Genomic DNA, 23,905 nt, shown 5'->3' on the forward strand with positions numbered 1-23,905 from the left:
CCCCCCCCGCCCTGTCCCAGTCTGAACACCTCGCTGAAGCCGCCGGTTTTCGGAACGGCGGGACGCTCGTGGGCACGGTGGGCCCGAGTGCCTCTTGGGGCCTCCTCTCCGGATCTTACAGTCTGGCCGTGGCCTGTCATGTCGGTGCTGCCTGAGACTGTGACAGGTGACCAGTACCTTTCTTCTTAAGATGTTTACCCTCGCGTGGGGGAGAGCCCGTGGGAATCTCGGCCCATTTGTCTCTGCAAATTAAGTTAAATATTTGCATTTACTTTAGGTTCCGAACGACACTTGCCAGTGAGATAGAGTGAGCTGAACTCCGTAGGATTTATTTTCCTCTGGCCCTTGAGTCGTCGCTGTGCTAGTAAGCGACGCTCCCAACAGCCCGCTAGCAGTTTTCATTTGTATAAAAAGGAGCGTGGAGGGCGGATTCTTGCCAACTTTTTTTTTAATGAGCAGCACACATTTTCTATACACATCTTTATGTGACAGCTTTGTTAAGGTAAAATTTACATATCATAAGATTCGTGTTTTAAATGTATTTATTCAGTATTTTTTCCCCCAGTAAATACGCAGGGTTGTGCAGTCATTACTACATTACTACAGCCCACCTAAAAGAACTTTTTTTAAATGTTTCTCTTGCGCGCGTGCGCGCGCTCTCTCTCTCTCTCTCACTCTCACTCTCTCACTCAGCGAGACAGGAGCAGAGAGAGAGGGAGACACAGAATCTGAAGCAGGCCCCAGGCTCCAAGCTGTCAATACGGAGCCTGATGCGGGGCTCGAACCTACGAACCTTGAGGTCATGCTCTGAGCCAAAGTCAGATGCTTAACCGACTGAGCCACCCAGGTGCCCCCGCAACCCACTTTTAGAAATTTCTATCACCCCAAAAAGATCCCTGGTGCCCATGTGCAGTCACTGCCCATTTCTAACTCCAGCCCCAGGCCACCACTAATCTGCTGTCTCCCTCGACTTGTCTCCTCTGAATATTTCATACATTGAGGTGGGATTATATGTGGCTTTTGTGTCTGGGAGTGGCCTTGTGAGGACCCCTGCCCGTTAGGTCTCCATTGCACTCCCCACGCATCTCTTACAGTCGAGAGTTGTTTGTATCTGTGAAAAGAGAAATTCTAATTTGCTTGAAGCCCCTGGGGCTCCGTGGGATCAAGCTGGCTCTCTTAGAAGTTTCTAGCTTTCCTTTCACAATCACATGTTGTTTGATTCCATCTTCTGTCATTCTAGCAGTGGATGGCTGTTGTTCTGCCCTGCCTGCTGTCTCCTCCGCGTGGCGGTCGGAGTAGGTGTCACAGATGGAGGAAAAGCAGGGAAGGGGGACTGCTTGGGCCTACGCACCTGGTTTCCGTTAGTGTCCTAAGTGGGGACTTCTGCGAAGATTCGCAACTGCCTCTCTGCACCAGGAGAGTGGAGATATTCTTTATATCTTATTGGAAAAATTTGACAACTCCAACCCTTGGTGACTAGAAACATTAAGGACGGGAGGCTCGGGGCGCTGGCGGCTCAGTTGATTGAGCGTCTGACTTGGGCTCAGGGCATGATCTCACGGTTTGTGGGTTCAAGCCCCACATGGGGCTCTGTGCTGACAGCTCAGAGCCTGGAGCCTGCTTCAGGTTCTGTGTCTCCCTCTCTCTCTCTGCCCCTTACAGCTTTACACTCTGTCTCTCTCCTTCAAAAATAAATAAACATTTAAAAAAAAATGGGAGGCTAGACCTTGCATTTGGTGTTTGGGTGGGGACATTGGTCTCCTTCAGCATCTTGCGGAGACAGTTCAAGGAGGTGGTAAAAGGAGACAGGTGGATTTTCCCTTCCCTGCGTCCTAATCCGCTTTGACGGTGCTGCGGAGATGTGTTAACTAGATTTACTGATCCTGAGGAGGTCTTTGCTTAAAGAAATGAGTTTCAAGTAAAATGAGAGGACGGAGTTGGGAGGTGCCTGCCTCCTGCAGCGAGCCAGGCCTGGGGGCCTGAAAGGTGCAGCGGAGGGGACAGCCCAGCACCTGTGAAAGAACAGGCGGTGAACCAAGCCCTCTTCCCTCCGGCACTGTTGACTCTTGGGGCTGAATTGTTTGTTTTCTCCCCTTACAAGGCCTACCTAGGGACAGAATGTGCCAGAAGGAAGGGTTCAGTCAGGCTGAAGAATACACCTTTATTTCAAGATAGTGTGGTCTGGCATTGCTTGAACGTTAGCCTATTAAACAATGGTGGTACAGCCAAGTATGCAATTAGTGACGAACGTGGTGCTTTTATAGCCAGAGTTTAATTGAACTGAATGCTACCCTTTCGTGGCCTAAACACAGCTCAGTTTTCTCTGGAGCTAGTTCAGTCCAGGCTCGTTAAAAAGCTGGTGTATATGCATACTTAGGGGACCATCGAGTGATACAGTTCTCCTCCCTCCTGAATTGTGTTCTTATTTGCCAAGAAATGATTTCCAGTCGACATTAGCTCATCTCCAGGATTACAGTCTTGGTGACCGTCTTTTCCAAGGCACAGCGGAAGAGCCTCTGCTGCAAAGAATGTTCGCCCAGGGGTCCGCTTCCTCTGGCTTCCTCTGGTGTGTCTCGTTTTTACACAGATCTCCTTAAGTCGTGTGCCTGGCATAGATTATTTGAACTGTTTATTTCCCACTTAGTATTTGATGTCAGGTATTTCTTTATTCCACTTGTGTTAGAGGCATATAATTCTGGAAAATCCCTCATCATGCCAATACCATCTTTTAGGGCGTAGCTTTGTACAGAAAGAGCACAGGTCTTCGACATAAAGAATTCATAGAAATTAAATCCTGGAAACCCTGGATCCAGTAACACCCCTAACGAGGCCCAGGAAGTAGGTGATGCCGCGGGTGATCGGCCTGATCAGAATGAATGAGCGAAAAGCTGGGCCTGAAGCTGGGAGGTAGACACAGACTGATTTTTCAACCAGATGTCTAGGAAATGGGTAGCTCTGCTGTATGCGTACAGGAAACTAAGTCTGTTGGGTTCCTGGCCGGCTCCCTTGGTGGAGGCTGTGACTGGATCTCAGGGTCGTGGGTTGGCATAGAGATTATGCCTTAAAAATAAATATTTCAATTTACGAAAAAACACAACCTTTAATTTATTTTTGAATATTTGTGCCATGGTCTTACCAGAAAATTTGTTTTCCTATAAAACTTATTTTGGAAGGTTTTTTAAAGTACTTGAATCGGTATTTTATCTAATTATGAAAGTAACATATGCTCTCTGTATAAATGTAAATGAGTAGAATTCAGAAAATAATGATACCATTGAAGAGTAATACCACTGTTACCATTTTGGTAGATACCTTTTCTTATTTTTTTTTCCTGTGTACATAGATACATTATTTAAAAATCACAATTTGAATCACACTGTTCATGAGCTGTTTTACTTAATATTGCATGAACATTTTTCCGTATTTTTTGGGAAATATCTTCGAGACCTGTGGCTGCTCTAACAAATTTCTACAAACTTAGTGGTTGAAAACCACACATATTTATTCTCTCATGGTTCTGGAGGGCTGCTGACGGGGTGTCACCGGGCTGCATTCCTTCTGGAAGCTCCAGGCAAGATGGTTTCTTTCCCTTTTTAGGTTTCTAGGGGCACCTGCATTCCTTGGCTCCTGGTCCCGTCCCCTGATTACCTCCGCCTCCAGCTTAGGTCTTCCCATCTGGAGGAGTCGCCCCCCGCCCCCCCGGGGCCTGCCTGTGTCCTGGAAAGACTCCTGTAATCACATGGTCCCACCTGGGTAGTCCACGATTCTCTCCCCGTCCTGAGAGCCTTAGTTTAATCACGCCTGCGAAATCCCTGTGGTCCTCTGAAGTAGCATTTACAGGTTCTGTGGGGAGGATGGAGGTACCTTCGGGGAGCCCTTACTCAGCCTTCCAGCAGAACAAAATCTGAAATTGCTACACGGCGTTCCATAGTGTGGGTTAATTAATTAATTAGCTATTCTGTTGCACCTTTAAAGGGTCTCTGATTTTTCCTGGTTATAATGTTTGGTGTGAATCATTGTATGCTTTCAGATTCACACTTCTGTGGAAGGAATTTCTAGGGGAGATTTTAGAAACGCTGGGTAAGCCACCACTTGTAAGTGTGGTGTCCATGCCCAACCCCGCAAGTCCCCAGCCGGGCCTCCACTCACAGCTGAGGGGCTCCAGGCGAGGTGACAAGCCGTCGTGGGCCTGTCAGTGTGTTCATCTGCAAGCAGGGGATCAGGAACACGTTGTTAAGATGAAGTGAGTTAACACATGCTGATCACTTAGAGTAGCACCTGCCACATGGAAAGTGCTCGGTGTGTGGTGGTAGCGTTTGTTGGGTTACTGGGTTGTTGGGAAAGGATTTTACTTCCATGTTTAAGGCTTTTCATACATACTGATAAATTACCATTCTGAAAAAGGTAACAGGAGTTTTGTTTTGTTTTTTACGTTCGCTAGCAACCCCTGAGAGCCCTCATTTTATTACACGATTTGTTTTATACCGTGTGTCTCAAGTCATGTCTCTCAAAAATTAGTTGATCTTTACTAACAAACCAAACACAGAGAAACAGACTGATAGATATGAGAAAGTATTGGCTACCAGAGCGGGGAGGGCTGGGGGTGGGCAGTGAAGGGGATTAAGTTGTAACTACGTCAGGGGAAGCAAGGTGCCCCGATAACTTCGAATGGTGATAGATGGTAGCTAGGCTTATGGGGATCGTTTCCCATGTGGAAGACTGTCAAGTCACTGACCTGGGACCTGCGCCTGAAACCAACAGGATGTCCCATGTCCCTTACACTTCTCTTTTCAAAAAGTTACTGGATTGTTACAATGTCAGTTATGTAAACACTGGGATCAGTTGTAACAGAAATTTACCAGGAATCTTTTCTGGGGCTCTGTCAATTCATTAGAATGAGTAACAGTTTGAATTTCCCATGGACTCACTCGCTCATTCACTTCTGTTGGCATGCTAGGACGTCACTCTGTGTCGCGGTGGACGAGTGTGGAGTCGGTGTGACCCAGTATTTGACACGGTGTGTAGTCTGGGTATGCAGACTCCAGTGGGCAGACAGACTAATCAAAGAGCCTAGAATTGCTCCCCCCTTTTTAAAATTTAATACTCCCATCCTTCTCGATCGTTCCTAGAAGCCGAGGCTAAATATAAAACTTTTTTTTTTCTTTTTGCATACTTTGGAACCATTTCGACCTACTAGAAAGGTTCCAAGAACGGCACAAAACCTTTTTTTTTTTTTTCCTCTGAACTATTTGCAAGTGAGTTGCAGACCTGATACCCATTATCCTCAGATACTTCACGGGGCATTTCCTGCAAGCAAAGTCCTTCTTACATAATCAGAGCACAGCCTTCAAAGTCAGGAAATCGGCCTTGCTACACCCCTGCTATCTCCTCTCAGGCGGCCCCGCGCTCCTTTGCCATCGCTCTGTAATGTCCTCTGGCAGAGGGGCCCAGGGAACTTCAAGTTCATGTTCTGGTCGTGTCTCTTGAGACCCCTCCCATCTACAGCCGCGTCTCCGCTATTCCTCGGCTCTCATTTCCTTGGTAATTTAGAAAATTCCAGGCCAGTTTATTTTGAAGAGTGTCCCTTGATTTGGGTTCTGTTTCCTCCATGAACCGATTCAGGCGGTGGGTGCGCCTTCGGCCAGAACCCTGCAAGTGATGCCAGCCTCTTGCAGTGTGTCTGTGTGCGAGGGTCTGTGTGTCCCCCCGCTGGTTTAGCTGGTCTGCTGTAGAGTCAGCCCTTTTCCCTCTGGAAATGGGGGCTTCGTTGGGAGGCGTTTGGGGACTGTGTAAAAGTCTCATTCCTCCACATTTCGATCTTTTTATAAATGTCATTGTGGACTTCGGTGTTTTATCCAGCGGGTTAGGTCTGTTGTTTTCGTTATTTATGGTGATGCGCAGATTGCCCCACGCTGGCCTCTGTGTTCCTCTCACCCCTGTTCCTCTTCAGGTGCGTTCCCCCCTTCCTGCACGAGATGGGCTGGCGCACCTGCCCAGGCTGGAACTCGCTGGTCTCCAAGGAGCCTGATTTGTCATAGCGCAGAGTGGCTTTGAGCAAACCAGTTCTGGGCTCTAGAAGGGGTCATGTCCTTGCAGTGGACGGAGCTAGGAGATGGATGTATGCGCGCGTGTGTGCGCCTGCGCTTATCGAGAACCTTGAGTTCACACCACTCCGTCCTACCTCACTCTGACCCTGCATGGAGCATTCACGTTTTTTCCTTTTCCTACCTGTGCCTTCCTCCTCTGACAGTAAGAAAGCTGCTTCTGTAAATATTTGAACAAATCAGTCTGCTCTTCCTTTGCCATCGCCCCTCCCAGGCCCCGACTCCCCTCCCAGCCGCCTGCCTGCCACACGCCGCCTCCCCCTCTCAGGACTCCTTCGGCCCTCACCAGGCTTCCGGGGCTCTCCCGCCAGCGCCTGCCTTCCTGCCCTCGGCTGAATTGTGCAGAAAGCCAGAACTCTTGTTAGTTTCTTTCTGAGCACCCGGATGGCTCAGTCAGTTACGTGTCAGACTCTGGATTTCAGCCCGGGTTGTGATCTCACGGTTATTGGGTTGAGCCCTGCATCAGGTTCCACACTGACGGCATGGAGCCTGCCTGGGGTTCCCTCTTTCCCTCTCTGCCCTTGTCCCGCGTGCTCGCATGCACGTGCGCACCCCATCTCTCTCCAGATAAATAAATAAACTTAAAGAAAAAAGTTTCTCTTCGTGTGTGTCTGGGTCTGTATTTACGTGCTCTGTGCTCACTGCTGCTGGCATGCCTGCTGTTAGGTGGTGAGCCTGCCTTGGAGAAAACACTCACCAGGTTTGCGCTGTGCAGTGGGAGGTGGGGGGTGGAGGTGCGGATCTGTCGTAGATGCTGGTGCATAGATGTTCTAGATGAGGAAGGTGCGGTCCATGCCTTCAAAGCCCCAGTAGAGCAGTCCGTGGGGACTGGTATCTCCAACACCAGTGGGCAGGGGCGCGGCGGCTGGCCCTGTGCCCATGCCACTGTTCACCAGCCTCTGTACCCCCAGTGGCAGTCTTGTTTTCCTCCAAGCAAACTTATATTTTCAAGCCCTCTTATTCTAGGATTGGGAAACCATAAGCTTCAGTGTCAGTATCATTATCTTGGGCCATAGTCTTTGAAAGGAGTGTCTTCTTAGAACCTAGATAGTAGAGGTGCCTGGGCTGCTCGGTCAGTGAAGTGCCCGACTCTTGGTTTTGGCTCGGGTTACGATCTCAACCATTGGTGGGTTTGAGCCTTATGTTGGGCTCTGCACTGACAGTGTGGAACCTGCTTTGGACTCTCACCCCTCCCCCACTCAGACTCTCTCTCTCTCTGTCTGTCTGTCTGTCTCTCTCTCAAAATAAATAAACCTAAAAGGAAAAAACCTTCGGAGAATAGAAGCAGGTCAGCTGTATCCATACAAAACTGGGAGGGGTCTCCTGGTTCCGTCATTTCCAGCCCCACCATTGTCTCCGCGGGATTCTTCTGTTTGAGGGTGTCTTCCTTCCAGCCCCTGGCGGGTGTGGAGGCCGCAGAAGACTGCTGTTCACTAGTGTGGCCCTTTTGTGGAAGAGTCTGCCGCCTTTTAATTTAATTATTAAACCAGCAGTCTCTTTCCATTTGACTAACATTCATCATGGAAATTCTTTTTCACAGATTTTGGGGATTTTTGTTTTTATTTATGGATGTTGTTGTTGTTGTTGTTTTTTTGAGAGAGAGAGAGACAGCATGAGCAGGGGAGGGTCAGAGAGAGAAGGAGTCACAGGATCTGAAGACAGGCTCCAGGCTCTGAGCTAGCGGTCAGCACAGAGCCTGATGCGGGGCTCGAACCCACGAAACTTGAGATCATGACCAGAGCTGAAGTTGGACGCTTAACCGACTGAGGCACCCAGGTGCCCCTATTTATGTTTTTAATGTTTATTTATTTGAGAGAGAGCAAGAGCGAGCAGCATGGGGGTAGAGGGAGCGGGTAGAGAGAACCCCAAGCAGGCTCAACACTGTCAGCACACAGAGCCCAGCGCGGGGCTCGAACCCATGAACCTCAAGTTCATGACCTGAGCCGAAATCAAGAGCCGGACGCTCTACCAGTGGGGCCCTGAGCCTTGCTTCCCCTCGGCTAACACACCTCCTGATTTTCACCAGTCCAGAGCTCCGCTCCCACCGGTGTTCCCCACACCAGCTTTTCCTGCACGCTCTCCGTCTCGGTCAGGGGCAGAGGCCGTCGGTGTTTGGGTGGCAGGCCTGCTGTTCCTGGCTCCTCTCCTGCATGCCCCCTCCCCCCCATCTGGTTGTCAGCAGACTGTCTCACTGCCTTCGTGTCTGTGACCTGCGCCCTGCCCTAGCCTCTGCTGCCCGGAGCCACCACCTCATGGGAGGCTTCCCGGTGGTCCCTGCGTCTGCCTGTGCCCCTCCATACAGAAGCCGGCGCGGGCCGATTAGTGTGCCGACCAGCCTGTCACTCCTCTGGTCATAGCCTGCCTTCCCTCCCGCTCGACTACAAGGCCCTGCCTGTCTCCCTCCCCGGCCGTCCCTTGTCTTACCCCTTCTGCTGATCCCCCTCTTGCCCTGCTCTGCCACACTGGCCTCTGGGCTTTCCTTACAGAGACCAGGCCTTCTGCACTTGCCTTCCCTGGTGCCTGCAGGGCTCTGCCCCCTGCCCCCTCTCAGCCCCCTGCCCGGCCGGGGTGGGCTCCCACCCTGACTGTCACATTCCCTGCAGTCTGTTTCCTCCTTTCACAATACAGGTAGGTGCCGCAGCTAGGTACTTGTTACTTGTGTATCCTCTCCACCCCCAGCTTGTGCGCGCGCGCGCGCGCACACACACACACACACACACACACACACACACACACACACGCTGGGTCGGAGCCTTGAGGCCAGGTTCGGTTGGGTTTTGTTTACTGCTGTGTTACTGCTGCGCGCTCGGTGCCTCGCTCTGCAGCCTTTTGAGGTGGGGGAGTCGGACCGAGCCGCTCGCAGGCCCGCCTGGCCCCGAGCGTCTCTGCACACCGTCCCTCCTGCACGTTCTGCTCCGGGCTTGCACCTGTCCGAGGTGCCCGCTTCCCACCCGGTGTCTCGGGCCGGTGTCTCGGGCCTCCCTCTCTGTGCAGAGGGCTTGCTGGTCCTTTGCACATCCTGTGTTTTTCTGGCCTGTGACGTAGCCTTGTTCAGGCCGCCCTCCCCGCTCCAGCCCTGTCCGAGCCTCCACCTCCCAGCAGAAGCCTCCCATGGGCCCAGAACGACTCTTGGCACAGTGGCGTGGCCCCGTGCACGCACCCCTCTGGTGCTGGCCTGCACTTTGCTTAGTTAGCTGTTGGCCTTCTCCTGCTGGGCCACACCTTAACCTTGGAAAGCACGACATAAAATCGTATGAAGTAATGCGCCCATTTAGGCAGAACATCTGAGGGCTATTGCATTGTCCTAGTTTCCAAAACCTAAAAAGTTTAATTTTTCTGCTTGGGAGAGAGCCGATTACCTTAGGCATTTTTAAAAGTTAACACCCCTCTAACCTTTTCTTCCCATTTCACTGTCTTTTCAAGTCAGTCTCCTGTCTTCGGCGCGGCTGGGCGGTGTGGGCCGCGCCCGGGCCTGTGTGTGGGCTGCTTCGGAGCAGGCTTGATTACAGTCGCTCTGACACAGTTGGGTCCAAGATTGGCTCGCTCGCATTGCTCGCTGATGCGCTCACTGATGCGCGCTCCGAAGTCCGGCGCGTCGTAGGTTGATTGGCTTGAGGCGGAAGAGTTGAAGAGATTTGATTTTTTTTAAAACTTGCCTTAATTGAATGAGAGACTCATTTAAATCTTTTTCACTAAAGTTGATTTAACGTAGCGTGAGAACTCTTATTACCAGTGATCAGCTCTGTCTTCTTTAACCAGTGACACTATCGTTAATGAGGTACATGCTTCGTGTCACGGTACTCTGTGGAACCTGCAAGTGTCCACGCTAAAAACGGCTTATTTGGTGTCCCCTGTTGTTGTTCTTTGGGCTTTCTACTCTGCTCTTTGGTTTTAATTTCTTTGTTCTTGTGCTTCATGTTCTCATTGTTGTTTTTCGTGTCAATATGGAAATAACTTCTAAAATTTCATTTCTGTCTGAGGAGCTCTGTTCAACCAACCACAGTCTCCAGTGCCAGAGATTGTGTTTAGGATCGTGTATCGTGGCAGCAGTAAAATCCTAAATGTTAGACTTTCCAAACTTCTTTAGATACTCTCGCCTTATGAGTATTTTCCTGTGTATAGATGCACAGATGAATAGTTCCAGAAGACTGGGCTTTAATAACTTGGTACATCTGTTTAAAGGCGGCTGACTCCTGGTCCTGAGTGTGTGTGTGTGTGTGTGTGTGTGTGTGTGTGTGTTACTCCTCCATATTTCATTGTAAAGAATGACCATTCAGATATCTGAAAGGGATCTGTGCCTGGTGAACCGTAACGCCCCGAGGACACGTTTCCCTGGCAGCGGTGTGTCTCACCCGCGGTCCTCCTGTATCACGTCCCAGCAAAGAGGGATCTGGTTTTATGGCCTCTTGAGTCGCTTAGATTTCTTCAAGGTGAGGCTTCCTGTGAAGTAAGTTCCGCGACCGCGGAAACCCTTGTGGGTTCTCTTCATAGACCTGGCCGGAGAAAGGTGTAGCTGAGTAACTTTGCAGCGTAGTTTTTTAAAAGAAAGGGGCAGGTGTTTGACTCGCACGGAGCTTGGTTTGTTCTTCGGTGTTACTTGACACTAGAAAGTTGGGCTGTATACCACGCTTTTGCCTGAGGAGTTGGTGAAGTGTGGGGTTGGGGAGGGGCCTGGGGAGGATGGACCATGAGTGAGGACGGCCTGTGGCAGGAGCAGAGCAGGCGCGAAGCCAGGACTGGGGCCCCCTGGCTGCCTGCGGGGGAGGGGGGCAGTGTTCCTGGCCTCGCCGCCCTCTGCCCCCTGCTCTCCATATCCTTTCTTATCTTGACGCTGCCTTCAGCCCCCTAGAAAGAGGTGAGCAGTAACTAAAGAAACGGTAAGGTTTGGCGCGTGCGCGCACGCCTGTCACACGTCCTCACGGGGCGTCTTTGGGCCCCGGCCCCACCGGCTCACTGTGTTTTACAGGCCGCCCAGCGCGCCCCAGTGACCGCCGCCCGCTGGACCGGGGCCCCACGCTGCACATGGCGAGTAGGACTCACTTGTCTGGGCCGCAGTGAGGGGCGCCCGAGGCCCAAGATGGAGAAGAAACGGAGAAAGAAATGAAAGCCTCTTTTCAGGCCAAACCACAAAAGGCCATGAAATTTAACTTTTATTTACGTTGGACAAGACTATAAAACGGCCGATCGATGATGTTTCAGCTCTTTGCCGAGACAAAAATTAACTAATAATCAAGGAAGAGAAAAGTGCAGTTTGAATATATGCGGTTTTATGACCGTATCCGCCTACGACCATGAAGCCTGTCGCCATCTGGCTGCTTCTGCTCGTGGTTCTGCTCTGCGGGAAGAGACATCTGGGTGACAGGCCGGACAGGAAGACTTCCGAAAGTGCCCCGTGCCCTGGCTGTTCCCACCTGACTTTGAAGGTGGAATTCTCCTCGACGGTCGTGGAATACGGTAATCATCTTTCGAATGTTACCCCCACCATTTTTTAAAAACTTAATTTTAAACATTAGCTTTTGTCAAAACAAGAGGGACCTCTTCTCTACCATAAGTTTGAAACGAGGTGAGCTCCCGGCGCTTGACGTCGGCGCTGCTGTAACTTGCGGTCCCAGTACCGGTAGCGTCTGCGAGGCAGAGACATGGGCATTCGGAGTTACTTCCCGGGAGCCCGGTTCTCTGGCCCAGACGTCCTGCGGCGGGGCCTTGGGAGGCCCGGGGCCGGCGTGCGAGGCTCGCGCGGCCAGATGCGCACGCACGGCAGTCTGCTCCAGTCCGCTGGACGTTCTGTTACTGTCTCAGTAGGTTCCGCTGGGCTGTTACCTCTGCATCCCTTTCTCGTATTTGAAAAACTTACACGGATCTCTTTGTCATGTGTCCCAACTTCTTTCGATGCTTGCTCTTTGAGAAATGGCACAGGTACGGATTTTACGTGATGCTGGGATTCGTACAGGTGGTTTGTGCCCGGGGCTCGGGAGACTGCCGTCCCGGGCCTTTAAACCAGGCTTTCGGTCTTGCCGCTCCTTCTGTAGGTTTTAGGGTCTGTACGTTTTCTTTTCCCTGAGAAATTGTTGTGTAGCTGTGATCTTCTGTTACAACACGCGGACATAAATTCTCATTTTTATTTGTGGTCCTCGGTTTCAGAATACATTGTGGCTTTCAACGGATACTTCACAGCCAAAGCTAGAAATTCTTTTATTTCAAGCGCCCTGAAGAGCAGTGAGATAGACAACTGGAGAATCATTCCTCGCAACAATCCATCCAGTGACTACCCTAGTGATTTTGAGGTGATTCAGATAAAAGAGAAGCAGAAAGCGGGGCTGCTGACCCTGGAAGACCACCCCAACATCAAACGGGTGACGCCCCAGCGGAAAGTCTTTCGGTCGCTCAAGTATGCGGAGTGTGAGTATCGTGGCCTTGGGTCTCCGTCAGTCTCTGCTTCACGTGGGTTGAGGGAGAGAACGCGCGTGATCACAGGTGATGTGCCCCCACGCTGCCCCCGACCTTCCCGGGTGCGGCTTCCAGCGGGCGGGACCGCGGAGGAATGGCTTGGGGGACGCCCAAGTCCCTTCAGCTCTTTCCGGCGGTTGTGACCGTCTTCCTGCCGGGAGTTTACAGAATGAAGAACAGGCTTCATGCTGTTCCGGGGGGAAGGAGCCTGCCGGTTTGCTGCGGGGGAGATGGCGGTCCTTGTGTCTGCTGGGGCAGATTCGCACCCGCACCCTCGGCGCCTGCAGCCCCGAGGCCCCCGCGTCCCCCCATCTTAAGTGGAAGATGGTCTCTTTGACTCTCCTCTTCGGTTGTGTTGTGCCCCTGTCTGTGTGGGGATTTTGTAAAGTTGGTTTTTAGTTTAGTTTTTTTTTTTTTTTTTTTTTTGAGAGACAAAGCAAGTGTAGGAGAGGGAGAGAATCCGAAGCAGGATCTGTGCTGTCTGCGCAGAGCCTGATGTGGAGCTTGAACTCACAAACCATGATATCCTGACCCGAGCCGAAATCAAGAGTTGGACGCTTAACTGACTGAGCCAGCCGGGTACCCCTGTGTGTCTTTACTTTTAAGGAATGTTGCAAAATGTCCTTTCTCTGGGCTTCATTTTGTTTTTCTGAGGGCCTCCTGACCTCACCAGGTTAGCTGGGCTTCACTGCAGTCAGTCGCCCTGCAGGGGTGAGGATGGCCCTGCAGGGGTGAGGAGCAGCGAGTCGATCGTCTCCTCCCACCTTGAGGGCTCGCTCCCACTGCTTGGTAACGTGGGCTTGTCAGGGTAGAGTTTGTCCTTAAGTACTAAATGGCTTATTTATTACCTGACGTTTCCCAAAGCTTCCTTATTACTAAATAAAAGCTTTTTTTTTCCCTATTTGTCATAACTAGGGTAACAAATTGTGAGTTCTAGTATCGTTTACCGTCACTTCTTTCACGGGAAGGAAAGAGATAACATTTGCTCTTCTCCCGTTGTCCATCGGGTACGAGGCGTGCGAGCCGCCGCGGCTTGGGACTCGCACGGGCCGGGGGTGGGGAGGGGGCCCCTGTGCACAGGGCGCCACGGCAGCCGCGGAGTCCGGGGCCCACTTCCTCGGCGCTTTTGGGCCAGGCCAGGTGTTCTGTGGTGCCTTGCCTCGAGGCCTCACAACTGTCGAGGAGGGTGAAAACCAGCCAGACCTCGTACACTTAGCCAGATGCCTGCATTGCACCTTTCCTTTTCAAGAGCTGCAGGACATGCTAAGGAACGTGGAAGCACTTACATGGATTCTCACGGTCGGGTTCCCTTCTGTGCACCCTCCGCCCCAGCGGTCAGGTGTGGCACTTGGCCCCGCGAGCGTGAAGCCGGCTCCCCTCGGCCTGGTCCTGTCATCTCCTGCTGCCTCGTGTGGGAAGCAGCTCTCCTTGAGGCTTCCGCCTTCCTCGTCTGGCAGGTGCACGTGATGCCCTGCCTCCCAGGGCTCTCCTGGAAGTGAGGGCATCGCGCACGTGTGAGGGCCCGGCAGGGCGTTCGGGGTGTGGACAGCCATCACATGCTGCGAATGTCTCTGGCCCTGTTGTCTGGAGGCTCCGCTTTGTTTTCCTGGAAGGTGTCCCGACCTGGCTCCCACCACTGGCTCTGTCCCCCTTTCTTAGCTACCCTATTTCCCACGAGATAGGACTGAAAGATACTGCGAAGGCAACCACGGTGCCGCCCGTGGCAGCGTCTCCTCCCCCAGATCGGCCAGCGGTCCCTGCGCTGCCCCAGGTTCACGTGCACTCTCCATTTTAGGTGCCCTCCTTTCAGCACTCTGCAGTTCTCCTGGTAAATTGCTCTTCCCTGGGGAAGCCCGGAGCCGAGCTCATTACCTAGGCACGATGCGGTCTGCGTCGCACAGACGGCATGGCTCTGCCATCGGCGCCCCCAGTGTGGCCGCATGTATGGGCACATTGAGTGTGCAACGATTTCAGGCGCTTTGTGCAAATAGTCACTTAATGGAATCGACAGGACTGTGAGGTTTTTCCAACTCTCGGCACTTTCACGGGGACAAAACGATAGTCATTTGCTGTAGAGACAAAACATCAAGGAGCCTGGGTGGCTCCGTCGGCTAAGCCTCCCAGCTCGGCTCCAGCTCAGGTCATGCTTTCACGGTTGGTGGGATCGCGCTCCACACCGGGCTCTGCGCTGCCCGTGCGGAGCCTGCTTGGGAGTCTCTCTCTCCCTTTCTCTCTGCTCTTCTCCCCCACACTCTTTCTTTCTGAAAATAAACATTAAAAGAAAACAACCCAAAAGCTTCAGCAGTAGTAGATTAGGTGTACTCTTCTGAAAACTGATTTCAGATGCTGCTGTTCTTCTCTTTTCAATGAAGCAAGGTCTTGACAGGTAGTGAAATCCATGGCTTCCAGCACCCAGGCTGGCGATGTTGGCGGGCGCACCGGTTTGTCGGCCTCCCAAGCCCCTGACTCCTTTCTGGCTTTGCTTTTTGAAAGGGGACAGCAGTCTGGTCCCCACGTTGAGGGCAGTGAGCCGGGTATGGGTGGGCAAGGGTCCTGCCGGTGTGTGACCAGCGACCGGTATCACGGGCCGACATGTCCAGCGCTGGGAAACGTCACCAGTGGTCGGTGGCCATTTTCTTTGTTGTTGTTGTTTTTTGTTTTGGCCTCTGGTTCAGTGAGATCCAGTTGCTGATGAAAAATCAGGCAAATCATGTTTCTCCAGTTTTTGTCACGATTGATTTTATTCTTTGAAAGTGGTTATTTTATCAGCCCCGCTGTGCCTTCGTCGGTTAGAAAGCAGGGGACCGTTGGGGAAGAGTAAGGACCGCCGCCTGGCGTCCTGTCGGTGCGGCCGCAGGGAGGGACCCCCCCCCCCCCCCCCCCCCCCCCGGGCCACCCAGGGCTGGCGTCACTCTCGGCTGTCGGGTCGCTGCCCAGCGGCTCCTCTTCTGACCTCTGTCCCCTGGCTCTCGCCGACCCCGCAGCGCCCTGTAACGAGACCCGGTGGAGCCGCACGTGGCAGTCGCCCCGGCGCCTGCGCAGAGCCAGCCTGTCCCTGGGCTCTGGCTTCTGGCACGCCACGGGCAGGCATTCGAGCAGGCGGCTGCTGAGGGCCATCCCGCGCCAGGTGGCTCAGACCCTGCAGGCGGACGTGCTGTGGCAGATGGGCTACACAGGTGGGTGCTGCTGTCTCCGCGCCCTCCCCCGGCGGGCGTCTGTCTCCGTGGCCCCTCTGTCTGTCCTTCCTGTGCCGTGTCTGTGCCGTCTGCTCCACAAGGCAGGCGGTGGAGTGTTCCTCGGGGCAGCGTGTCCGGGATCGCCCAGGGCCACAGCCTCAGGAGAGGGGGGACCGTGCGGCCTTCACTCCCCCTGCTCCTCAGCGAGCCCGGGACTCGGGCCGTCGGCCGCACACGGGGAGACCCCGTTTTAGGGAAGACCAGTACATGTGCACTTGGCTATGTTTCAGACACAGGCCAAAGGACTGACGCTGCCAGGTCGAGATAGTCTAGAAATTACGTAGAAAATCTAGGACACTGGGATTATTTAACAGCTACGAGACGTCAGGAGGGTGGGTCTGTCCGGTGTGAGAGCGGTGTGTGCACGTCCGTGTCATGCCGAGTGACCGGTCACACTGAGACCCTGCAAACACACTGTCCGCGTTTTAACAACGCACATATCATCTCCAGACCACCTGGTGTGGGCCGGTGGCGGGGATGCTCTTCCGGTTAGAGAGGATTTGTTCTGTGCAGAGGTCCCATCCTCAAAGGACAGAACCACGAGGTGACTCTCACCTAACAAAAGGTCCGTCCACCAGGCGTGTTAGGTGCCTGGGGCGTTCTGCGGAGATCGAGGAGGCGGTGAGGGTCTCCAGGGCTGGGGGACACGGACCTCCCTGGGAGGGGAGGGCGAGGAGCCCTGGGGGAATCACCCCTTCGTGGAGGACTGAGCCCTGGTGTCCCGAGAGGTCCCGCTAGGAGCTCAGGTCTTGTTTAGCAGCAGGTCAGTGCCCCGCCCCTCGCACCCCTTTCCCGGGCCCGGCCAGGGTCCCTGGAGCGCCCGACCTACCTCGTGCGCTCCGGGCAGGCTCTGGGCCTCCTGACTGCTCGTTCTGTCTGAGTCTCCGGGAGGAGAGGGTTTTATGGACAAAGTCAAAAAGATGATTTCTCCAAACATGACCACGCTTGCTTGTTTCTTGGAACAAGGTGCAAACGTAAGGGTTGCTGTTTTTGACACTGGGCTGAGCGAGAAACACCCCCACTTCAAGAACGTGAAGGAGAGGACCAACTGGACGAACGAGCGGACCCTGGACGACGGTGGGTGGCGCTGCCGCCGTGGCACCCGGTCTTTGTCCCTTGTCCCTCACCCCGTCCCCAGCTGTGCAGGTCGAGATGCTCACGCTCCCACAGTCGGGCACGGCAATCACCTCTGCCTTTGGGCAGAAACCTCTCACCGACGCGGGGTGTCCGGGAGTAGTTTGAGCAGAGGGGGTGCCTGGAGCAGGAGCGCTGACTGGGAGGGGGCGGGGAGCCCGGGACCGAGGCCTGGCTCCAGGAGGGAGCCCGTGCGGTCTGGACCGTGACTGTGCCCCTCGCGGTCGCAGGACTGGGCCACGGCACGTTTGTGGCGGGTGTGATAGCCAGCATGCGCGAGTGCCAGGGCTTTGCCCCGGACGCGGAGCTGCACATCTTCAGGGTCTTCACCAATAACCAGGTAGGTGGTTCTGAGGCCCCTGACGTGTAGACAGTACACACGGGAGGGCGTGCTCGTGTAGCAGCAGCCTCCTGATGCCGGCTCGCTTCCGGTGCCCCCACGGGCTGCGCGTCCCTCCGCTGCCCCTTCTGTGTGGCCGTGCCCTTTTGCTGCCACAGCGTCATTGGCCTCTCGAACCCTGAAGACCCCACTCCGAGGGCAACGGCGGTTCCTCCCCCTCTCGCTCCTCCCTGGGCCCCACGTCCCGGGCACGCTGGTGTGTTTGCCACCCCTGCTGGGTGGTGACGGGCCCGAGGGCTGGCTCTGTACCACGGCACCGGTGCCACGCTGGGCAGTGTGCTTCCCGACCCTGTCTCCTTGCCTCTCCTAACTGTTTATAGGAAGGGGAGGGTCCTGGTGTTTACTTCTCTTTCAGATTTCATTTTTGTGTAGATAGTACATAGTTCAAAAACGTCTGAAGACAACACGGGGAAAGCACCCCAGCCCTGTCCCCGCCCGGCAGCGGCTCCCTCCCTCCTCGTGTCTGTCACGTGACGGGGTCTTAATCCCACGTATCGCCTCTTCCTGGAATTGCTTTTGCCCGTACGAGCAGATGTGAACACAGCTTGCGTTTCAAAGCGTTTAAGAAACATAATTCTTAGATATTATACTGATCCTATTTCTACTAGAAGTTTAATTTTTATTTTATAAAGACATCCGAATGGTGATTCACAAAGCAATTTAACTCTGTCAGGAAAGGGGGAGAATGGAACCTCAGAGAAACAATTCTATGAAGTAACTTCTTTTATAAGATTCGCCCTTCAGTCTGTTGAGGGGTAAAGAATATAGACAAACACATTAAACCAGGTAAAAACTCTCACAGGGAAGTGTCGTAGGGTGCTCTTAAGGAGGGGCAGCTGCAGGTTTGGGGGTTCGCCCCGGCAGTGAGGAGCCCGGCCCCAAGCCGCCCTCGGAGTGCGGCCGTCCCCCGCGTCCAGCTGCGGGGACTGAGAATTTCCGGGTGCCGGGGCTTCCATCTCGGAGGCCGTTTGTTCCTGGTTCGTGTTTCTGAGAGTGAAGTTCCCACGTCTCGCTGCTTAGGAGGCCGCGCTCTGCCCTTAGCAGCCCCCCGCCCCCCCGCCCCGCGGCCCCCAGACGCCCCCAGGGGCACCTGAGGTCGTGTTTGGTGACTGAACTAGGTATCCTACACCTCCTGGTTCCTGGACGCCTTCAACTACGCCATCCTGAGGAGGATGGACGTGCTGAACCTCAGCATCGGCGGCCCCGACTTCATGGACCACCCCTTCGTCGACAAGGTCGGTGGTGTCCCCGCACGGAGGGCCGGGCGCCTGATGGCCTCTGCTCTGCTTCGGGCCTGCTGTGCCGGGGGCCCGTCACCGCGCGGACGCCGGGTGGGTGGCAGCACGCTCCGGGGACTCGTGTCGCAGGCAGTGCCCTGCGTCCTTCGGTCCCGGCTCCGAGCGGCGCGTGTGTGCGTCTGCCCGAGAGCAGGCTCGGCCATGTTCGCTGTGAGGCCGCGATCCGGGGTTTAATCAGTGCAGGGAGCACGCCGTTGGCAGACATCCGCACCTGCGAGCGTCGAGTGCTACGTGTTGTGTTCTTTCTTTCTTTCTTTCTTTCTTTTTTTTTAAATATTTTTTAACATTTCATTAGTTTTTGAGAGGCAGAGAGACAGTGTGATCAGGGGAGAGGCAGAGAGAGAGGGAGACACAGAATCCAAAGCAGCCTCCAGCCTCTGAGCTGTCAGCACAGAGCCCGACACAGGGCTCGAACCCACGAACGGTGAGATCATGACCTGAGCCGAAGTTGGACACCCAACCGACTGAGCCCCCCAGGCGCCCCTAGTGCTACATTTTCAAGGACACCTTTCTCTTTTGAGGATTGTTTTTAGGAGTTGTTGGAGTTTTGGATAGTTCTGTGTCAATTGAGAGCAGCGAATTTTCATAAATAACCGTTTGCTGACCCTGTAGGTGTGGGAATTAACGGCCAACAACGTGATCATGGTCTCGGCCATCGGCAACGACGGGCCTCTTTACGGGTAAGTGTCCCCGTGGGGGTGATGGGGAGGTGGCTCTTCACCCTGAAGTAACTGTAGGTGTGTGGTTGGTCTCTGTCTGTCTGTCTGTCTGTCCAGCGCTCTGTATCGGGGACGTTCTGCACAAACAGCCGGGCCCAGTGCCCACCACCCCTAGCCTCACCGGTCAGCTCACGGCTGTCTTGTCTGTTTCCTTGTTTATTTTGCTGTGAGCCGTTGGGAGGCCTACAGTTCTTATTCCACTTACAACCAACCACCCCAGGAAAGCGAAGCCGCTAGACTTGAGTGGACCCCGCAGCGTCTGCCGAGGCGGTAAACGGCACGGGCGCCCTCTCAGCCACGGCATGGCTGCCGGAGGGTGAGAGCCAGCTGGCGTGATGTGCACGCTGGTCTCTGAGGGGTGACGGCCGAGGTCGGTAGGGACAGGAGGGGAGCGGAGACCACAGTCCGTGCGGGGCCACCGTGGTGAGCCGCAGTGTGGGCGGCGGGACGGCGGGCGGTGTGCTGCGGGCAGACCCCGACCTGCCTCCACCTGCGGCTCCGGTGCGTGTTCTGCAAGCAATGGGCGTCAGTCGTCCCTTGGTCACACCTGCGGCAGGACGTGTGTCCTCCGGGCCGGGTTCCCAGGCTGCGCGCAGCTCGGTGCTGCCCAGAGGCGGTGCGACGGCCCCCGAGAGCAGTCCGGGGGGGGGGCCCATGGTGGCTGCGTGTCACTCGCCGTGTCGCACAGGCCCCCTGAGGACTGACTGACCTGCGCGGGGCCCAGGGCGCGGGATCAGGCTGCACGCAGATCACCGTGTGTGGTTGGACACTGCGTGTTGGCCGCCGGGGCTCCAGCCCGGAGGTGGCCAGTGGTGGTGTCTCCCGTGAGCCCCGAGGTCTGTGCTGGGACCCGCGGGTGGGAGGGGCACAGACACCCACCCCCGAGCTGTGGCTCTGCTGTGAGCGGCATCCGGTTCCAAGTCATGGCCTCTGGTTTTCTGGCTTCGCCTTTCCCGTGTTTCTCCAGTGGCCACTTTTCCCAGTTCCCTACCTGCTCCCCCCGCCAGGCCAGAGGCCCCAGCCTGTCTTCCCGCCGGGGCGATGTGGGGTCCTGCTGTGGGCAGAGCACAGGCCGTGGGGGCCTCCCGTCCTGGGCCGCAGCCTCGCTCCCGGCCCTGAAGGCCGCCGTGGGTGGTGCGCTCGGGGACGGCCTCCAGCGGAGGGCACTGCACATCCAGAGCCCCCGCGGCTTCCGGTGCTGACGTTCTTCCTCGTGGGTTTCTGCCCGGCAGATGGATTCTCACCGGTTTCTCGCGCAGGACTCTGCCGTGGGTTGTCGGTGCCTGATCGCATCCATGCTTTTCTTTGTGGTTTCCAGGGTCCTCGCTCTTCTAGCCTGGAGCCGGCACCCTTTCTGTAAAGGATCAGATAGTGAATGTTCTAGGGTTTGCAGGCCGTGAGGTGTCGGTGGTCAGCACCACCTGCCCCCATCACGTGAAGGCAGCTGTGGTCTTGTGCAGACAGACGGACGAGGCTGCGTCCCAGGAAACCGTGACGCGCAGGAGCAGGCCACGCGGCCGCACTTTAGTCACCGCAGCCTGAAGCTGCTGGCTCAGCTGCCTCCCACTGTCCCTGCGCCCCTTCCCCAGCCCTCGCCCCTCCCGCGTCTCCCCGCGTAGCCCTGGGTCCCTGTTCTGTTCTTGATCTGCGGGCCCTCCTCGCTCGCCTCGCCTCCCATTCGCGCCCCTCCCTCCAGCTGTCCCACATGCCACACGCGGGTCACTGTGAAGTCCTGCGGCTTCCTTGGGCAGTCACACCTGACGGCTCATCATCATGTCCCCACGTGTCCCTGGCACTGTGGAGAGGGCCGTGTCACACTTGCTCATGTGCTTGTGGGGCTGCTCTGGGACCCGGCCTCCGCAGGCCCCTCCATAGTCGCTGGGACCAGCAGCACTCGCCGGGTGATGGGACCTGTGGTCTGTCACGGGCCTTGTGCTCCCCGCCCCTCTGGAGACAAAACTTGCATCCCCACGGGTGCCCTGGCTGCGAGCCCTCTTGGGTCCTGTGCCTCTGGCAACTTGGATGTCATTTTTAGCCTAAACCAATGAAAATCCCCGTCAGTGCCCCCAAGCAGCCACCGGGTCACATGTTGGTGGCCAGTGAGCTGAGAAAGCTCAGGTCGGTTCCAGGTCGTATGTAAAATAGTTGGGTAAAAGCACATGGTCTAGACTCTTGTCACTGCTGTCACTGCAGCTGCTCGGAGTCCGTTGTGGTCACTGAGTTGTCCGACAGGTCTGGTTTTCCTGGCGGGTCTGTGACAGAGCTCGGTAGATACTTTCACATGCTTTGGACTCATCTTGACTTGTTAGAGCTTAAACGTTCTGTTGGAATTTGTTTCACTGCGATCGCTGTGCAGATCTGGCGCATGTGAGGTATGGAGGAGAATTCCGTGGTTTTCCTTTGCATCTTGTCTGGCCTGTGAGGGGCTCACAGTGAGGGCCCAGGGGTTTGTTCCCCGGTTCCCTGGGAGGAAGGGAAGCACCGTGCAGCGTGCAGGTGGCCGGTTGGGAACTGTGACTTCCTGGCGATGGCAGGTGCCCGTGTGCGGCTACCGCTCCTGCCCAGAGAAGTGTGGGGTTGGGTGGGGCAGGGTGCACGCCCCGGGAGGGGAGAGTGTGAGCGGGTGCTGGTCCGAGGATGGCTCCGCCGGTCGCAGAAGCACGAGGGAGAAGTGCGTCTCGGGCCACAGGGTGATTGAGAGGTTGGGAGGGAGGGAGAGAGAGAGAAGGTGCTCCGTGTACGAGATGACGGCCCCGGCCCCGCGCTCGGGGGGCGCAGAGTGTGGCCTTCGGACAGCCGTGAGGGGCCGCAGGAGAACCTCGTGCCGTCTCGGGTTTTTCTGGGTGTATTGGCCCTTTCCAGAACGACTCATTTACAATCCCCGCTCTCCCCTGTGTGTTTGTGCCTCGCTCTAGCACTCTGAATAACCCTGCTGACCAAATGGACGTGATCGGAGTGGGTGGCATTGACTTTGAGGACAACATCGCCCGCTTCTCCTCGAGGGGAATGACCACCTGGGTAGGCTTCCCTTCACTACCGGGACGTGTCGCACAGACCCGCTTGTGTACGGGCCTCGGGCATGTGCACAGCTGCGCGCAGAAAGCAGCCGGGGAGGCCGGGTGTGGGTGCCTGTCCCGCCACGCGGACCAGAGTCCGGCCCCCTGTCGCCTGCCGCTCTGTGGTGACGTGCTGGGCAGGGGCTGTTCCACACGGTGCTTCCGCAGCTGCCTCCTCCGAGCTGGCTTCCAAGGAACTCGCGCTCTAGGCACTTGGATTCACGCGGGGCGTCCTCAGTGCCGGGTGACACGGGTGTCCTGCTCTCGGGAAGCAGGAGAAGCCAGTGAGAGCAGCTCTTCTGCTGCCGTGGAAATAATTATACGTAGCTGGGAAAATGGAAATGACCTCAGAAAGTTAATGAACTCAGCTGCCGGGGCCTTAGCTGTGCCTCTGACCCCTCTTGCTTCACCCCTCGGGACAGAGTTGGGTGTGAAGTCAGCCGCAGCACTTGCGGACTCCTGCCGGCCCCTCCCTGGGCCCGACTCACGGGCCACGTCCGTGGCCTTTCCCCAGGCCTTGCTCTGTGGCCTTGGGAGAGATGATCCTGATGGACGCATCTGCAGCACTTTTGCTCAGTGCCCCACATGGATATGGGTCCAACGTCAGTTTATGTTGGATTGTCAGGAAGGATTTTTTCGCTTCAACAATGCTGTACTTGTTTCTTAAACAATGTAAGATCCTGTTGTAATTAGCATTTCACTCTCCATTTAAGAGAGAACTCAGAATCTTTTTTTATAACAGTTTTTCAGTTTATTTTGAGAGAGTGAGAGAGAGCAAGTGGGGTAGGGGCAGAGAGAGATGGGGGAGAGAGAATCCCAAGCAGGCTCTGCACTGGAAGCACAGAGCCCAGTATGGGGCTCAAACTCACGAACTTTGAAATCGGGACCTGAGCTGAAATCAAGAGCTGGATGCCTAAGTGACTGAGCCCCCCAGGCGCCCCAGGAATGCTCGGTCAGAGTCGTGAGGTACCCTGTTAGTAACACGGATCCTCCTCTGCGCCTCCTTCCCCACGGAAGCCTCCAGGGTTACCCTGTGCTTACTTCCCTGCAAGGAAGCATTTGTTTTTGAACTTTTGCTTGTAGTTTCCTGATATTTTTGACATATTTCTAATTTTGAGCTTAGAGATCGAGCACTCTCCAGTTTTTTTTTTTTTTTTTTGTCCTTGACGGAGTGTATTAAATAAGCAAACACCCCAACAAGCAAAGCAAGTACTACAATGTAAAAATATTAAAAAAACGAAAACCCTCTCACATGCATAAATGAAAGATTGCACACAAAGAACTCACATCTTTTCAAGCTTCAGTAGTAAACATTCTGCTACTATGTATTAAATACTGCATGCTTTGCCCAAGCTAAGATGAAACCACATCATAAATCAATAAGCATTTTGCATTTTCTTTCATTATCTACTCAAAGTCATGCCTACTGCACCTCTAAACATTTCATTAAATCCAATTATACAGCAAACACTCCCAAAATAAACTTAGATTGTATTGCAGTTTCACTTAAC

At 54.7% G+C, this 23,905-nt stretch overlaps 1 protein-coding gene across 2 annotated transcripts in view; it reads left to right on the plus strand.

Annotated features, from left to right (window-relative positions):
* Positions 1–23,905, plus strand: part of MBTPS1 (membrane bound transcription factor peptidase, site 1) — a 49,480-nt gene that overhangs the window by 301 nt on the left and 25,274 nt on the right. For both annotated transcript variants that reach the window (XM_029925292.1, XM_029925293.1), the window contains exons 2-9: positions 11,071–11,558; positions 12,246–12,503; positions 15,536–15,727; positions 16,754–16,864; positions 17,152–17,261; positions 18,440–18,556; positions 19,232–19,299; positions 22,254–22,356. In XM_029925292.1, coding sequence (XP_029781152.1) covers positions 11,396–11,558; positions 12,246–12,503; positions 15,536–15,727; positions 16,754–16,864; positions 17,152–17,261; positions 18,440–18,556; positions 19,232–19,299; positions 22,254–22,356 — 1,122 coding nt within the window. In that variant the 5' untranslated portion in view covers positions 11,071–11,395. The remainder of the gene's footprint in view (positions 1–11,070; positions 11,559–12,245; positions 12,504–15,535; positions 15,728–16,753; positions 16,865–17,151; positions 17,262–18,439; positions 18,557–19,231; positions 19,300–22,253; positions 22,357–23,905) is intronic.

Source organism: Suricata suricatta, chromosome 16 (genome assembly GCF_006229205.1).
Source record: "Suricata suricatta isolate VVHF042 chromosome 16, meerkat_22Aug2017_6uvM2_HiC, whole genome shotgun sequence".
In the NCBI taxonomy this organism is placed as follows: domain Eukaryota; kingdom Metazoa; phylum Chordata; class Mammalia; order Carnivora; family Herpestidae; genus Suricata; species Suricata suricatta.